We start from the raw sequence: 17,340 nt of genomic DNA, 5'->3' as shown, positions 1-17,340 counted from the left end.
GCAAATTTTCATTAAAATCGAGCGTCCCCCCCCCCCCCTTCTAAAATCTAAACCGGTGGGTGGAAAAATTTGAAAAAAATCAGGATGGTAGTAAGTATATCAAACTTTCAAGGAAAACTATAACGGCTAAGTTTGCTTGAGAATTATTAGTAGTTTATAAATAGCACACTTAAGTATAAAATATACCTAAACTTGGAAGATTCCGTATAAAATACGATATCCTTTCAAAAATTTTACATTTTTTCGTAATGGCTTCGGAACCCTATTTTGGGCGTGTCCGACACGCTCTTGGCCGGTTTTTTTAAGTAATCCGCCATCTTTAATGAGTCATTTCATTTCGATTCTTCTTGTTTGCCAATACGTGCATTTGTACCTAACAAAATCTCAAGTGTTTAAGTAAATCGATGTTTCTGAACCGTAAGTACTTTCGTTAATTCATTGGAATACATGTTGTTTTGATTATTTTATTTTAATGAGTCGATGTTCGTAATTCTAGTACCGCCTGTGCGACATACAATGTTTTTCATCACATTTGCGAGTAAAATTGTATATTTGTAAAAGAAAAATTAATATTTTTTTCAAAAATTGCACATACCGCTGATTGCGCTCTTGGCAGCGCCAGCTCCCCGCCGCCCTCCCCCTCCGCAGCATGTGCATGGCGTGCGTGTGCAGCGCGCGCACGGAGCAGCAGCACACCATGCAGTAACAAACTCATTTACCGACCTTGGGCTCCATGGCATGAAAATTAGTACGGGCAATGACTCATTATATGACTTTTTATTATTATTATTTTTTTAATAAGAAACGAGGTCAATTAGACGCTATAATCCCGAATATTTTTGTTCAACTAATTACCCTAAACTAAGGCTAGAATTTAGCGTACAACATAATAATAAAGTTTGTCTTCTGTGATTATATAAAATTGTCTCGATTAAAATCATTCCGACCAATCCGATCACATAATACTAGTAAAAGACGCTTTCACCCCACCTGCCACCTGGGGTTATAGCGTCTAAAAATCCCAGCTTTTACAGAATAGTACATTACTGCAGAGGCCATGAAGTAAGGGATTGATGGACGAGTTCGGGTTAGACGGCCAAGTCGTAGACGAGGCCGGATAAAACGAGTCCAGCAATCCCTGTTCTGGCCGAGGTTTGTATAGTGCTTTTCTCAATGTGAGGAAGTATTTCATTCATCCATCCATCGCATCGCATCGCATCGCAGTATCGCAAATACTTACAGAGTAGTGGTGGTTGGCTGTTCGTAATTTTTCCTTTGTCAGTATAATGTTAGTAAGCAAATTTAAAAAGTTAGGGCAGCGGACAATAATGGATTTTCATACATACTTCATGGCCTAGGCCAAGAAGTTATGTAGGGAGGTGGTAGGGAGCCATAAATGAGAAACTTCATGTCTCCATTTCGTGACATTAACGCATACATTTCCGAGCATGTTTGAGAAAACGTAATTTATAGGTAAAGTTATTAAAATGCCATAAAATGGCACTAAAATATGAAATTAGATAAGATATGCTAACTTGTATCATAAGTTAGAGCTTTTAAGGATACATCATGTGTTTGTTATAATCTGATAAATATGCTGTTTTAAGTATTGTGACGCATTAGCCCCGGTTGACCTTACTAGTAGGTCCACTCGAACAAACTGAATCGTGATACACTGTAGAACCTTTTCGCAGAAAGTCATAGTGACACGCATTGCTTGACAAGGGAATTTATTATGTATGACACTGCGAGAACGTTACGATAGGCCAGGAATCAATTGGTTTGACTGTTTAAAGCACGGGTTTAAAGTTATAGATCGGCAATGAAAAAGGAAAGGAGCCAGTGTTAGGTTAGGGCACTCTAAATCACGCTGTACGCAGACGCAGCCCGCTGACTCGCAGACACGGTGCAAACGGGAGAGGCACCAAGGACGAGCTTCCAATGGTCCATACAACAACACAACGCTGACATCGTGTCAACACACGGCGAATGAACCGTGCTTTTTCACAGCAAAAAAAAAAAAAATGGACAAGCGGCCTAATCATTTTGGCCTCTAACGTATGTTTCTGTGTTTTATGACTTACTTCAGAGACCGACCGAATTTGTTTTCAGCGTTAAATTGTAGTTAGTTTTGGCATTTTATCTGGAAACTAGGGTCGAAACCCATTTGTAGCCTTGGGGAGCAATCGGGATCGTGGAGTGGCTCGGTTCCGCCACTCGCGTACCTGTCTGCTGGCATGAATGAATGATAATTAATAATATTATGTCATGTCTGGTCTGTGCATCACAAAATGATTACATTCAGGCTGGTTTATTTATTAACCGTGTAATAAATATTGATTTTTTTTTATTGTACTGGATGGCAAACGAGCAAGTGGGTCTCCTGAGGGTTAGAGATCACCACCGCCCATAAACATCTGCAACACCAGGGGTGCAGGGGAGGGGGGGCAGATGCGTTGCTAACCTAGAGGCTTAAGATACCTCAAGTGCCAGGAATTTCACCGGCTGTCTTATTCTCCACGCCGAAACACAACAGTGCAAGCCCTGCTGCTTCACGGCAGGATTAGATAAGATGGTGGTAGCAATCCGGGCGGACCTTACACAAGGTCCTACCACCTGCATGTATGTACAGTTAAGTGCAAAGATGGACACGGCCAAAGTTACAAACAATTTTATACACGACCTTATGCACTTAACATTAAGGTCTAGTATACATATTTTTGTAACATTGGCCGTGTCGAAATCTTTGACTACAAAAAGAGCCCCGGCATTGTCATTTCAAGTTCAATATCTCAATTACGGCTTAACTGATTTTTATCATGCACAGCTAAGAATCGCCGCAACAGAACTAGTTTTCATGTAAATAAACTGCATCGAAATCGGTCCATTCATTATTCGATCGGTAAATTCATTATTCCAATAACTACCTACAATTCGTACTTTTCTCATTCTCAATATTAACTACGAAGCTTGAGGTCCTGGGTTCGATTCCCGTGTCGGGGCAGATATTTGTATGAAAAATACGAATGTTTGTTCTCGGGTCTTGGGTGTTTAATATGTATCTATCTATCTATATAATTATATTTATCCGTTGCTTAGTACCCATAACACAAGCTTTGCTAAGCTTACTTTGGGACTAGGTCAATACGGTATTTGACAACTCCTGATTTTGCCATATCTTAATATTATTATCAAAATATAGATATACAGATAGTGTTTAGGGAAGAGAAAATTTAAATCTGTTGAAAATTGGATTTAGTGATTTTTTGAAAAATCTATATACCTGTCTCTTTCTCAAATGCTTTTCTCTATGCAGCAGGTATGGCGGTACTGGCGTGTGACGTCACATGCCAGTATGTCTCTTTGTCTAATCTTGAATTTCAAACCTTTATAACTTTGTTATTTGTACAGGTAACTTAAAAAATATTTTTCTATTCGATAACAGGCATTGTGTGGTTTTAATTTATAAGACATATACAAAATAGTCAAATACCTTATTGGTGTGAATTGTCCCGTGATATTTATTTGAGGGCCAGATTTTTTGTCGCTCAGTATATCTTTTCAGGCCAAGACTATTTGCGAGACTATCCTTGTAGGTACCTCTAATAAGAAAGAATACTGAATTCATTGGATCAATGCCAGACGGTCGTGTTGTCCTGTAAGTTATGCAACTATGGCTGTTTAATGGTGAGGCAAAACTAGGTGGTTCAATGTTTAGCATTTGTCATTGAATGGTTGAAACTAAACTAAATCTAGCAAAAAAATTTAACTACGGCTGTTGTACATCCCAGGCAATGCCCGCTTGCTACAGTATTCAATTCAGGGCCACTATGCTATGAAGAGAAATGTTATTTATCGATTAATTACAAATTTGTCAGAACAATCATTTTAGATAATGTGGAAATATCATGAATTCGGACTAAACAACTTATCGGTTTGAGATTACCACTCTTCTTGTCCGAGCTCATGCAAAAGGAGGATTTAGAAGAAACTCTGAACCAGTATTTGGGGAGTCAAGTAATAAATGGGTGGTGAAATTGTTTTGTATCATTTAATTGCCCTAAAAATGTACAATACATATTGCTGACATTCTCGAACAGGATAACTCATTTTTAAGTCGATGACAATTCTTACACGCAATACACGCATTCACTGGCTTTATAAATTTATCATCGGCTTCTAAACATTACTTATTCCGCGAGATTATGAATAACATGATTCAGAGTAACAGTCTACCAAAATCAGGAATAGAAATAATTGTAGCATCCATGTAATGTTTACGTACAACATTTTATTTGCAGATTTTCTTTATACTACATAATTAAATAATTGCATTCCTGATGACGCGCACTGACAAGTTAACACATTATATTCAGTCCTTGCATCACTATGAGGGTGAGGTTTCCACACATTTGATTCCATGGCCGTCCAATCAGATAGTAAACACTGAAACCTCATTACGTTTGGTGGCAGTTGTAGTGTTCTTAAAAGTAAATGGCTTAGAAAGCGAACAGCAACAGGAAGGCCATCATAAGACAGAACAGACCCATAGCCTCAGACAGGGCGAAACCCAGGATGGCGTACGAGAACAGCTGCTGTTTGAGAGACGGGTTCCTGGCGTAGCCGATGATCAGGGAGCCGAACACCGTGCCGATACCAGCGCCTGCAATCACACAATAAAGGTTACTCACATTCTACAGACCCACAATGGAAAGGGACTTATCTCAGTTATGGAAATGGGACTTATAACATTATCTCAGTTCTAACTACATACATATAAGAAGCTGTCTCACCTGTAACTCGTCTTCTCAAATCATAAAATTGTATTCAAAACTTGAAAATTGTTTGTATAAAAAAATATGGCAAGTAAAAAAGTCCACACATGGTAGGTAATATACACTGTACATAAATCTTGCCAAAAAAAAAAAAAACTAAAATGCAAACAACATCAAGAAGGCAATCATCAAACAGAACAGGCCCATCGCTTCCGAAAGCGCAAACCCCAGGATAGCATATGAGAAAATTTGCTGCTTCAAGGAGGGATTTCGTGCATAGCCAATGATCAAGCATCCGAACACCACACCAATACCAATACCTGTAGGTGACACATTAATGGGGTTATAAAAATAATATTAGACAAAGCAGGAAACAACTGTTAGTAAAAAAAAAAAGTGATGATCAACTTTTCAAACCCTTAAAACAATGATCAGAGACAAGAAAAATCAATATACTGCAGTGTTATGCAATCACTGTCAATTTCCTGGTTTTAAGATGCAAAAGGGGTTTCAAAAGTTGCCAAAGTTAAACTGCAACAAGGACAAAAGTACAGAAAGTTAGTAAATTAAGTTAATTGTTAATTAAATTAAGGTAACTCAAGCAGGGACAATCACAAAAAAGTTGTAAGACACACACACAGGGGTTAATTATTGGTATGTTACATACCAGAGCCTGCAACTCCGACTGTCGCGGCGCCAGCACCAATGAATTTGGCAGCAGAGTCAATATCTTTGGAAACCGCTGTGGTCTGGAAGGAGCGGACTGCCGAGAGCTGGGCAGGGGCTACCGGTACAATCTGTGTCTGCGAGGGCACAGCTGCTAGTGGTCGCACCAGCGCTGTGTTGCTGAAGATCTGAAATATCCATGTTACTAATTATTTTCCATTGATTTCAAAAACTTCCTGTAAAGAGTCATGTAGAGAACTATTATTGAACAGCAGATAAAATAATTGTGTAATCAGAAGACTGAATTCAAGAAACCATAAGACAGAAAGATGTTTCAGTGTTCAACTTAATAAATGTAAAAGGATTGAATTGACAAATCAATATCATGCACTTTGGAAGTAGTTTTTAAGTTCATTCACATTTAAAACTTATTAGGACAGTTATCGTTGTGATAAACCAAGATTTATGTGGTTATGTAACACCCATTTTGAAGTTCAATGGATAAAGAATATGGATTTTTCTGAAGTTTCCAGTCAGGACAGTAGATACCATGTAAAATCGAACTAGATTTCCAAAAAACCGGTATGCAATCGGTAACATACAAGGTCAAATACTGATTATGTACCCTATCAAAGACGATACTATCAAATTCCGGCTGGTCGATTATTACTGTATACATTGAGTAAAAACCTAAGGGTTGGTAATTTATCACTGGATATAGAGGATAATAAAAGAGATACTCACAGCAGACCTGGCAGCAGGGGCGATCAATCTTGCGGCAGACAGCATTTTGTGTTGATTTAGGTGCGGCGAGCGACAACTGAAAGAAACCGAAGCACGAGATGAGTATCCGGTAGGGCGCAGAGGAGTACTGGCGCAGATCTGAAGGATACTTGGGAGACTTGACAGTTTGACCGACGAACCGCAAAGCGTTACGTAATTTGCGGGACTACGTAACGGAGGCTGAGGACCGCCCAATCAACACTTATGCAAATATATGAATTGTGGTATCACTGTGCTTGTAGCTTTGCAGAGGTTTTGAATTAAGTACAGCAGAAATATTTTTTTTACGAAGGAAAATGGCCGATGTCCAGAGCCGACTCAGAATGAAGATTTTATATGACAACTTACGAAATCACAATAAAATATTAACACTGACACCCACTATACGCCGGTGCGGAACGGTTTTATCACTAATTGACTGAGGATGGCTTATTATTTTAACACTTTTCCACGATTCGTTTTATTCACCAAATTCACCGCACTTACCAAAGAACACCGCGAAGGAGGAGACCGGCCTTTGGAATGTTCAATTTCTGAGTGGTAAAACGAAACAGAGTATAGTTTGCGCACTCCTATTGGCTGAAACGTTTGAGGTCAGCGCAGTACGTGACGTCTAGCCAGCTATTGATCAAATGGCTTCAATGACAATACTTTTTTCTTAAAAAACGTAAAGTTTGAAGTATGTCAATTATTAACCTTCGGTAAAATCTACACCACAATTGTAGTATTGCCGCACATTTGTAAATAAATCGAACTTTTTAAAACAAATGTCAATGATAACAAAACTTTTCATTGAATGTAGTTTCTAATTTGACCTAGTACATTACCATCTGTACGACAATGGCCGTCTTCATGATAAACATCTGTAAATTTAATGGCTGTGGTATAACATTTCCACGATTAGCGGACTTAATTGAACACATCGAAGACGTGCATATAGGTAAATATAAAATGATCATTCCATCAACACGTTGCATTGCTGAAATTGAGGCTTTTAATTTGTGAACCTCCCATCTTTGCGTAGTTGCTAAGTTTTTGATGTTGTCAGCCCTGTAATGCATTACCGCTTGAAGGGAAGTGCACCGCGGCAACTTTCAACTTTTTACTTATTTTATCTTTCGGAAATCAATTGTTATGAAATATAAATAGCAAATAATCCTAGTAACCATTGAGACTTTTTCGAATTACTTCGTCACCAGTTTTTAATGTAGCACAATAGAAACAGTCATTATGGTCAACTTTGGGAAACAGCTGATCGGATGTAAACAACGCGGAATGTTTTTTTTTCAGATTATGATCCTGCTGTCGTAGAACAAAAAGAGGCTTCCCAGCCATCATGTATCCCGTTGAGTTATGTTTTGAAGTTTTTTACTGAAGCCTCGAGGAGGGAGATTCAAAATATGCCTCCAGCAGCGGAGGTCCGTCGGCGTCTCCTCTCTGCTCCTAAAACTCCGTCTGTGCGCAGCAGCACCCCAACTGGTTTGTAATTAATTTATTACAGCCTGAAAAGGTAGCAATAGTTATTACCCCATCGTATGCGGGACCGGTTTCACAATTTGACACCTCAATTGCGGCCGCATTCGGAATCGGTGTAAATTATTTTTGACCTATGTTTTACAGCAGTAAAGTAGAAAATTTAGTAAAATGTGAACATACTATGCATAGTAGCTTTGGAACATGGATACGTGCTATCGCAATTCATAAACTGGCGCGGATCCGTGTCTAAGCATACGAGGGGTTAAACATCCACATTTGCATTCTACACATAGAAAGTGGGAGGTAAACGATTCAATGTGTCACCATACAGTAACTGACATGGGCGCTGGGATGGGGGTGCAAGTGGGTGCAGTGCACTTGAATCCCCCTGGGGTAAAAGAAAATACATAGAACAAAACTAAGATACAGAATTAAACTTATAAATGCATCTCTCTGTATTCAGATGCTAGATGCAATGCACCGGTGCCCATGGTACTAATCATTGCTACTCATCATCCAATGGACGGAATAGACCATGGTCGAAGATTCATAATTTTTTCAGTCTCAATACTCACTCATGTCAGTTGGGATACTATCTGTTTCAATGGTTTGATCTGTTCAATAGAAAATTACATAGGATTTTAGTCTATTAATTAATTGATCATCCAACTATGATTGGACTAGCTGGTGACTCAGGAGAAATTAAATAGTGATTCATGTGTATAAACATCAGATAATATTATGACACACTCATCACATCACTTAATAAATAATGTTTCGCTTTGATTATCCCTAGGATTAAATATTGGGTTATTATCATTTGGTGACAGTGAAAATTTACCTAAATTAAAATACTTATATATTTTTTATTTCAATTTTAGTCTCATTTACACTCAATTTTATTGTTACCACCCTAACCCTAGGTCTGTTATTTCCATGATAATGTTCCAGGCAGCGATATGGATGAAGATGAGATGATGAGCCCATCGGAGGACAGCAATGACTCGTGGACCACTGTTGAGGAATACAGTTCGGAATACATACTACGCTATGGCGTCAAGTAAGAGAAACCTTAATTATGTTTATAACTTAGAAGAGTTATAATCCTGACTATAACTTACCATAGTCCATTATAGATTTTCTGTTTATCTTGTGTTTCTTCTACTTTTACGGGCTATGATTGTGGGCACATGGAAAGAATATACTAGAGTAAATTATAGTGTGCACCTAGTCTAAAAATTGTTTAGCGCGCGATTTAGCAGAGGCTCTTATAATATTAGTAGGATTTAGAAAAGCCAGCTTCAGGGTATCTAATGAATATACTTTGTAATGTTTCAGTCGTTTAGGCGCAAACGCGGCCGCAGCAGTGGGTCCAGCTGTCCACGATAAGCCGTTTGCTTGCCCAGTGCCCGGGTGCAAGAAACGCTACAAAAACGTCAACGGCATCAAGTACCATTCCAAGAATGGCCATAAGAAGGATGGCAAGTGAGTACCAGTCTAAATAATATAAAACGACTGCTGAATCAATGGTATAGTCAACCAATTTCAATACTGGGTCATCAATAGTCATCATAGAACCTAGAACTTTATCATAGTAAATATTCTTACTTAAATCTGATGTTGCTTAATGAATGACGTAAATGTCATGATGACAAAGTTCTATTGTGCCTAGAAGTCAAAGCTGAGTCTGACCAGGGAATCGTGGCAGTAAGGAATGATTTTAAATTAAAAAAAAATGGGCAAAATATTTCCCAGATAAAAAAATATAGTACCTAGTGCCATCCACGAAGACGCGTGATTTTAAAATTAGCCATTAATGACATTACAGAACCACGGCACACGTCATCGTGAATACCTATTCTATATACAAATATTCTTTATTGATCACCAAAAGCAGTACAGTGACATCACAAAAATAAAAAAATCAGGTAGACAATAGGCGGTCTTATTGCTAAAAAATAATAATATATGTATCTGTCACAAATACGTAAAAGGGGGATAACACATGCGTACAAACATTTGTGCTTTGTACAAATGAAATTAAACTGAATGAAAAGAGACAGCATCGATTTTATTATCAAGAACGTTAATTCTAATTCAGTGTATAGAATGATCTGAGCCGTAGTCAAAATCTGAATTAAGAAATTCAAAGCTACGTATAAATTACTATATCTAGCCGTCTCTGTCCGCGTTGAATTTGGTTATCGCTATCCCGCGGGAATTATGCAATTTTCCGGGATAAAAATTACCTATTCTATGTCCTTTCCCGGGACTCAAACTTTACCGAATTTCATCTAAACCGGTTCAGCGGTTTAGGCGTGATGAAGTAACAAACAAACAGACTTACAAATTTTCGCATTTATAATATTAGTGGGATCGTCACTATGACTTTCATCATCACGGACATCAGTAAGGAATGGTTCAAGGTTTTTTTTCCTTTTGAGGCCTGGAAGACTAAAAACTGAAAAGTTGGTGGCCCGTCGAAATTTACATATTTTTTTAAACTTATTTTTGGGAGCCCTTCCCAACATCAGCTTAATTACGTCTCAAAAATAATTTTATTTGTTTAATAGAAAATACACTGTTATATCGGCGTCTGATCATTATAACAAAAAGCTTATGCCTGGACCCAAGAAACGGTTGACTGCTCAAGAATATTTCTGGAAGAAATGGGTATCCTTCCTTTTTTTTTAAGTAATAAAAGGATTTGGGCTGAATGCAAAGTGCTGCATCAACTTGTATGGTTTAAAGTATAGAATTTGATGCAGTTTATGGCCTCAGTATTTTATCTTAGCTCATTTTGTTACATAGCACTAAGTAGAGGAAGTTAGTTTAATTTAGTATAAAATACGGATATTATTAGTTCTCATAATGTATTTTCATATTTAGATTTGTGGTAAATTTCAAGTACAGATACATATTTATTAAGAGGCAGTTATTTGATTACCAGTCTAAATTTTGGTTAATTCAAACAGTTAAATTTTGTATCAGTAATCCCGATGCCAATTAATGAGGGCTATCGTTTTTTGTCTCACTAGATGGCGCACTGTTGCGTGAGGTTTTTAAGTGTGGCTTTCAGAGTCTGTTATTACGGGCGTTAAAACAAAGTTTAGATTAAAATCATATTTAAAACACCTTAAAACCGTACCATAAAAATATCCAGCAACCACAGTGTTGCTTAGTCCCGTTTTGTTCGGAAAAAAAGGGAGGACAAAAGTTTCCGAAAGACAAAACTGTCTCAAAACACAGACATTCATTGCCCCGTAATGCATAATTGCCATAATTAATTTTAGGTAATGAAAAATATTCACAAAAAAATTCTAATTATAAATAAATCCGCGTAGCTCACCCAAACACTATGAGATTTGGCATTTCGGAGACCTCACGCTACACTAGCGCCTCTAGCGGCGAATTCATTCGCGATAGCCCTCATTGGCTTAGGAAATTAGTGTAATGCTAATGTAAATATTGTTAAAAAATAAATAAGTAGAGTTACAATTAATATTCGGACAATTTTTAGAACCTGATTCCACGTACATTGGAAACTTGAGAACACTCCTAATGACACTGGCATTTCTATTTTCAGGGTAAAAAAGGCTTACAAATGCCAATGCGGCAAAAGCTACAAAACTGCTCAAGGGCTTAAGAGTCACTCCATAACGCAGCATATCGCAGCCAGCCAGCCGTCGACGAGCCATGAGCTGTCGCGCGTGCCTCGCATGCCCGGGCTCGTGGTCACCGCCTCCCCTGCCCGACCCATGAACATCATCGATGGCATAGACGGAAACAAGTTAGTCCGCATCTACGACAGCATCAAAACCAAAGACCTACCGACGTTCACTATCCCGAAGCATAACCTGACCAGTCTGAACATAGTGAGCGCTCACGGCCAGGTGCTCCGCCACGGGCTGCTCACGCCGGGCTCCACTCCTGGCTCCAGCCCAGTGGATAAGGTCAAATTCGACCGCTCACCCAAGGTCACAGTCCAGGCTCGACCGCTCACTCCGCTCACTCCGTCGTTCGGCACCGAAGTGTAAAGCTTCTGAACGCGGGTGCAGCGACACAAAACGAATTTAAAGTCATTAATGTTTAAGCATAGTTACGTATGAACGTGCAGTTCCTATTGATGAAAAAATACAAAAAAATATTCATTTATTAGCCTTCATTATAAAAATTTGTTACTCTTTTATATTTTATTTCCTTATTTAAAAGTGTTACACGTTTTAAACATGAATATTGTATGTTAGGAGCTAACCGCATGCTTAATTTAATTGTTTTATTGCACAAAGATTTAAACGCGCGTCCTGTTAGTAGGAGTGCTTATGTTATTTTTTAACCGACTTCAAAAAAAGGAGGAGGAGGTTATCAATTCGATTGTATTTTTTTTTCTCATTATGATTAGAAACTGATTATAATTTCGAATTGGACGGAATACAGCTAACAAGGGAGGCTGTGATGTGATTTTTAATTTATTTGATTGTTTGTTTTTTGTGTTTGAGATTATTTTATGTTGACTAGTATTATTAATAAAGCCCGACGATTGTTGATGTCCCTAATGACTTAGGTACTTAAATGATTGTGAAATCATTAGAGCTTAACAGGAGTAAGTAGTAGTATATGTATGTTAATTTTTGTGTCGTGTCCAGAGACTGGCTCTCTGGGATAGCTATATGGGTGTTACAATATGCTTTGACTGTAAAACCGGAGATGGATTTGAGCATTTACAGGAGTGGCACAATGGTATTTGTTTTGTACTACAACACAACAGACGAAACAAATCAAATTTTGCAGTGAAAGTTGTTTTGTTCTACATTGATTTACGTTACCGTCGATTCTCCATCTCTTACAAATGGTGGCCCAAAGAAAATGTTTGAAAAACCCGTGACTCAGTGAATGCTCAGATTATGTCGCTCCAATGAGTTCGCTCCAGTGTAAAGCATCGCGGTGTGCCATTTCCTCCTCTCTGTTTGTGGGTACTTAATTAAAAATTCACGTAATCTGCTTTCGCTTCGCCACTATATTATTGCTGTCAAATTTCTCCTGTTGAAAATGTATTCTTATGAAGTTTCGATATAAATTAGGCATCTAATAAGATTCATTTATAAAGCGAAAAAAATACAAAAAACGGCATTTGTTTTAAGTAACATCTATATCTAGGTTAAAGGAGATACTCGTAAATGTGATATGTAGAAAAAGTAAAAAAAAAAATGCTTATAAGCGTACACGTATATTTAGTTAGTAAGGCTGGCATTATTTTGGTTTGTTATTTGTGTATTTTTGTGACAAAATGAGTAAGTGTCGTTTGTTTTGGTTTCTACCTATCCGTTGAAAACGACATAAAGTAATGTAAGATAGATTGGACGTTCCTGTCTTGTCACAATCACAATGTTTTGAAATACCTAATAATTTTAGATTTAACTTCCAATATAAACCTCATTTTGTACTTCGGAACTATCTTCAATATAAGTAGTATCTATATAAATACCCTAATGTATAACTTTTAATGTAACAGAAATGTAACTCATTTTGTATGTAATCCTCTCATTCGAACCTCATTCATCGTTTGTCATTGGGATCATTTTATTATAATATTATCAATTATGAAAAAACTGTTATCAAATAAACGTTTTGAATCTAATGGATAAAAACAAAAATTGTTGAATACCTGTAAAAAGATTCAGAGGTAAATGAACCAAATGAAAGGTCAAGCTTTGGCAGATAAAACATTGAACCGCTTTTAGCAAACAGCTAAGGTCTCAATGGCGAACGCTTGGTTTGGTTCACTCTCAATATCCGAGGTTGAGGTGCTAAAACAAGGGATTCGAAGATTTACTGTGAGATAGATTAGACAGTTAAGAGAAAAATAATGGTGTAATTTTGAATTACGGTGCTTAACGGGTAAAAGTGTGATATTTGAATATAAAAGTCGCGATACCAAAGGAAGACGCGGAGTGGGTATAAATAAGCCCAGGCTGAAGAAAGAATAGCAGGCATTTTGCATTAAATGCTTATCTCAGTAAGCCAAAGTAACGATAACTTTAATGAAGGCTTCTCAAAGTCACTTTAAAAGGATCCTGCCTTGATATTTATTCATATAAGCCTTTTAATTCGACTGATAATAAATTCACTTCAGTAGGAACTGAAGTCATTCTTATTAATAAAGTTTTGTCCCCAGTGTGAATGAAACTACAAATATTCCATGTCGTATCGTTTATTTTGTAATCAATCCCAGTGTCTTGTTGCAGCATTTAGTTAATATTTGTACCTGTGTTCAAGTAAACTAGTAGTAGGTACATGGTATTGATGTTTCTATTTTGCTAACCGCAGAGTATATGTACTTTACCACTACTTTTTCATGATCCTATACAAGCCATTGTTATAAAGACATTGTTATTTATTTGACATAATTATAATGGTTTAATTTCTTCAGTTGGACTTTAACTTGTGAATGTTAAACAAAATTTTCGACTCTTCCTGTTTGTTCTGTTAAAGGTTTATTTCAAGATAAAATTCGTGTGAAATTGCTCATGTTATTTTTATGTAGTAGTGTTTTCATGTTGAACATTGGTAGCCATTGTTTCATTTAAGACTGATAGTTGGAATGTTTAGTGTAAAATTAATTTATTTTATATTGCATCAGAAGGATATGTTGTCAGGCGCATACATTTGCATGATGTAATATTACCTTAATTTCTCACACTTAAAAAAAGCCTCTCATCCTTTATATACTTGCGTTGAGAGCAAAGAAATCGAGCCAACCTTGCAATTTTTACGTTAATTTATATGTATAAGTGTTATCATAGAAACGTAAAAATTTGCAAGGGTGGCTCGATTTCTTTGCCCCCAAGTGTAGATACTTTACGTATTGCAAGGTTCGACCGATACAGGTGATCTAGCAAAGCAAACATCACTACTTTCTTTTAAGCTCGTACCTGAAAATCGATAATTTTTCTGAGTGAACTTTATGTACATTATTTTAAGAGTCACTTTGGTTGACGTCTTGATTTGATTTGAGATACGTGATTTTTTCAAAGTAGTGAACAAATATTGCCAAGGCTACCATTTACTGTGTGAAAGATAAAAATATAATTACTTTCGTAACAAAATCAATCCTGAAAGTAGATTAGCTTGCTGGGAAGCTGGAATACTGTTAAAATGTTCTCAAAGTTTAGTTTTATTTGAGTCTTGTTAAATTGTCACGATTGGACAGGGTAAAATTTAAATTACAAAATTAGTGTTTCAAGCTCGTTTAATGCATATAATGCATTAATTCATTTGTTAAAATTCATTTAATTCAATTTGAGGTTTCTATACATTGAGATTGTGGTTAAAGTATGAATGAACATCTACAATTAATCAGAATATAAAAAAAATGTGTAAGTGCAATATAATGTCCAGCATTAATTGAGCTTGAAACAATAATTAATGTATCGAGATTTAAATTTCACCCTGTAGTTAAAAAAATGTTCTAATATTAATTTTGAAATGAGATCTGTCTTTATTGAGATTTCTCGTCAATTATAACGACCAATTTTTAAATTGTTGCAAAAGCGCGATATCTCGGTGGATTATTAGTAAGGATTATTGATATTTGAAAAGAAAACTACCTATATAAGATTTTTAATTAATAACCTATTAATACTTTCGATTATTTTGAAATTATTTCTAAACAATGTCACGTTTTCCTGTAATATCTTTCTATTGTAAGAAAGTAATCATTATCCATAAACGGTTGTGAGAATAATATGTATATATCTTAGATAAAGGTATGTAGGTTTGCGTATTGCAAGTCGAAAATAGAAAAACTTTCATCCAGATTAATTAAATCTACCTTATCTAATATGCCCAAAAAGTTCATGGCATGTCAGAATATTTAAAATAATTTATAAGGTTTGTGTTTTAATTCGTCTTACGAAATATGCCAAACATGCTTAACGTATTTAAATTGCTGTTCCAAAATATGACAAATAATAATTATAATTCATCATCATCATGTTTATGTAAATTGTAATTTGTTTATTTTTAAGAACCATGTACCGTTTGTGCCCAAATAAACATAAAACATCATCATCATCAGCCGGAAGACGTCCACTGCTGAACAAAGGCCTCCCCAATGACAATGAACGACAACTCGCCACTTGCATCCATCGGTTTCCCGCAACTCTCACGATGTCGTCAGTCCACCTGGTGGGAGGCCTGCCAACGCTTCGTCTTCCGGTTCGTGGTTGTCACGAAACTTATAACTGTTGGACAATTAATCAGCTATTTAACAAGAACATATTTTGTGCGATTGTAACTTTTTTGAAGTCTGATTGTGATTTAATGATAAATTACATTTGTGGCATGTCTCCATTTACTTAACAACACAGCGTTTTAATTGTAAGGTTTGCCTTCCTAGCAATGTTTTATTATCTTTATATATTCACGATGAAACTTGTAAATGTTGAGTATATCCCTTCGCTGTCGTAAGTTTCTCAAAAAACAATGTCTGCTTATCGGTATACTGTGAAGCAAATTCGTTAGATGTTTGTACTTCATAAAATGAAAGGAAAAACATGGATTAATTCTTCGGAATAAATTCATGCGATATTGTCCCGTGTTTACACAAGCACAGAATAAAGAATTCTTTATAATCTGGTTAGTTTATTTACCTATATATTTGTTCAATGTATAATTATAGTGCGGCAAAAGGCCGCTTGTCAACACGTGTTTCTGTATAGGTAGTGCCACCAGAGTTGAGGTCACGCATACAAGAACATGTCATGTAATGACAGCGGAATTTTGACATTCAAGAAAGAAAGAAACGAAATTGATTTATTAACGGTCCCAACAGTACCACCACCAAACACAAAAAACAGTAATATATTACTAATACAAGCATAATTTACGTCGTACGTATGGTGATGACACCAACAGTCACCGAAAAAGGGTCACATTCACTCATTCATTTTCGTTCTATGCAATCAGTTCTTCATGTAACTGTGTGTGACATAATTCACTTTCAACTCGTGGCACTACCTATACTCCTGTGTTTACGGTATTTTTCATTCATGTTCTTACTGTTCGTTGAATCCATGTAATAATTTTGTATCGACCACATTTTTATGTGTTTTAACAAGGATATTTTAATAGTTTGTGAACATTAAATAAAAATACGGATGTAAAAGTTCCAGTTTCTTTAAAATTTTACACATTTTTCTACCAAATTCAAAGTATTCAAATTTGAAGCAACGGTTGTAATTCTGATCAATAAGGGTCTCCGCTATGACGGGCGTAAGTGAGGACCGCCAAGGCTCGGATACCGGTTAAATTTCCACACCGTTATCATGTACTTGGCGCAAAACCTTTTCATTTTGTTTTCGTTCGCGAAACCGTTATTTTTAAACCGGTTTTGAAGGGAACATTTCCATAAAGTTCTTGTCAGATTAACCGGTTTAGAACAATAAAAAACGGTTTATTTCGGCGCAGGATAAACGTCGCCGCCCGGCCAGCTGTCACTCGTCGAATAAATCGGTTTATTTAGGTTATAGTTAAGTTCTTAAAAACGTTCGCGTTCTTATGAAAGTTCGGAGTTAAACCGAAATAAACCGGTATTTAGCGCTATTTTATAAACCGGTTCCGAGCCTTGATGGCCGCACGC

The 17,340-nt window shown here is 36.7% G+C and overlaps 2 protein-coding genes across 3 annotated transcripts; one reads left to right on the top strand and one right to left on the bottom strand.

Moving 5' to 3' along the window:
- Positions 1 to 4,032: 4,032 nt before the first annotated feature.
- ATPsynC (ATP synthase, subunit C) lies at positions 4,033 to 6,810 on the bottom strand. 2 transcript variants are annotated; one of them, XM_074096434.1, is made up of 4 exons: positions 6,711 to 6,810; positions 6,186 to 6,261; positions 5,443 to 5,629; positions 4,033 to 4,663 (listed from the first exon to the last, which is right to left on the bottom strand). In XM_074096434.1, the coding sequence occupies exons 2-4, from the start codon at positions 6,228 to 6,230 to the stop codon at positions 4,500 to 4,502; spliced, it is 396 nt and encodes a 131-aa protein (XP_073952535.1). In that variant the 5' UTR covers positions 6,231 to 6,261; positions 6,711 to 6,810; the 3' UTR covers positions 4,033 to 4,499. The 2 variants fall into 2 exon arrangements, with proteins under 2 accessions (XP_073952535.1, XP_073952536.1); XM_074096435.1 differs by lacking the exon at positions 6,711 to 6,810 and adding an exon at positions 6,573 to 6,685.
- A 103-nt stretch (positions 6,811 to 6,913) lies between these two features.
- Positions 6,914 to 16,869, top strand: LOC141434140 (juxtaposed with another zinc finger protein 1). The gene is made up of 5 exons (XM_074096433.1): positions 6,914 to 7,164; positions 7,515 to 7,703; positions 8,652 to 8,760; positions 9,039 to 9,185; positions 11,287 to 16,869. The coding sequence occupies exons 1-5, from the start codon at positions 7,065 to 7,067 to the stop codon at positions 11,735 to 11,737; spliced, it is 996 nt and encodes a 331-aa protein (XP_073952534.1). The 5' UTR covers positions 6,914 to 7,064; the 3' UTR covers positions 11,738 to 16,869.
- Positions 16,870 to 17,340: the final 471 nt, after the last annotated feature.

This window comes from Choristoneura fumiferana, chromosome 13, assembly GCF_025370935.1.
Source record: "Choristoneura fumiferana chromosome 13, NRCan_CFum_1, whole genome shotgun sequence".
Taxonomy (NCBI): Eukaryota; Metazoa; Arthropoda; class Insecta; order Lepidoptera; family Tortricidae; genus Choristoneura; species Choristoneura fumiferana.
The sequence above is the reverse complement of the archived record's forward strand: the minus strand, read 5'-3'. Positions and strand labels throughout refer to the sequence as shown.

What these genes read in the sequence shown, in the direction of transcription:
- ATPsynC (XM_074096434.1), bottom strand. Translation starts at nt 6,230, where the DNA reads ATGCTGTCTGCCGCAAGATTGATCGCCCCTGCTGCCAGGTCTGCT. An exon ending in CCCCTGCTGCCAGGTCTGCT is followed by an intron (nt 5,630 to 6,185) that starts GTGAGTATCTCT and finishes TGGATATTTCAG; the next exon opens with ATCTTCAGCAACACAGCGCT. An exon ending in AGTCGGAGTTGCAGGCTCTG is followed by an intron (nt 4,664 to 5,442) that starts GTATGTAACATA and finishes GTGTGATTGCAG; the next exon opens with GCGCTGGTATCGGCACGGTG.
- LOC141434140 (XM_074096433.1), top strand. Translation starts at nt 7,065, where the DNA reads ATGGCCGTCTTCATGATAAACATCTGTAAATTTAATGGCTGTGGTATA. An exon ending in CATCGAAGACGTGCATATAG is followed by an intron (nt 7,165 to 7,514) that starts GTAAATATAAAA and finishes TTTTTTTTTCAG; the next exon opens with ATTATGATCCTGCTGTCGTA. An exon ending in GGCCATAAGAAGGATGGCAA is followed by an intron (nt 9,186 to 11,286) that starts GTGAGTACCAGT and finishes TTCTATTTTCAG; the next exon opens with GGTAAAAAAGGCTTACAAAT.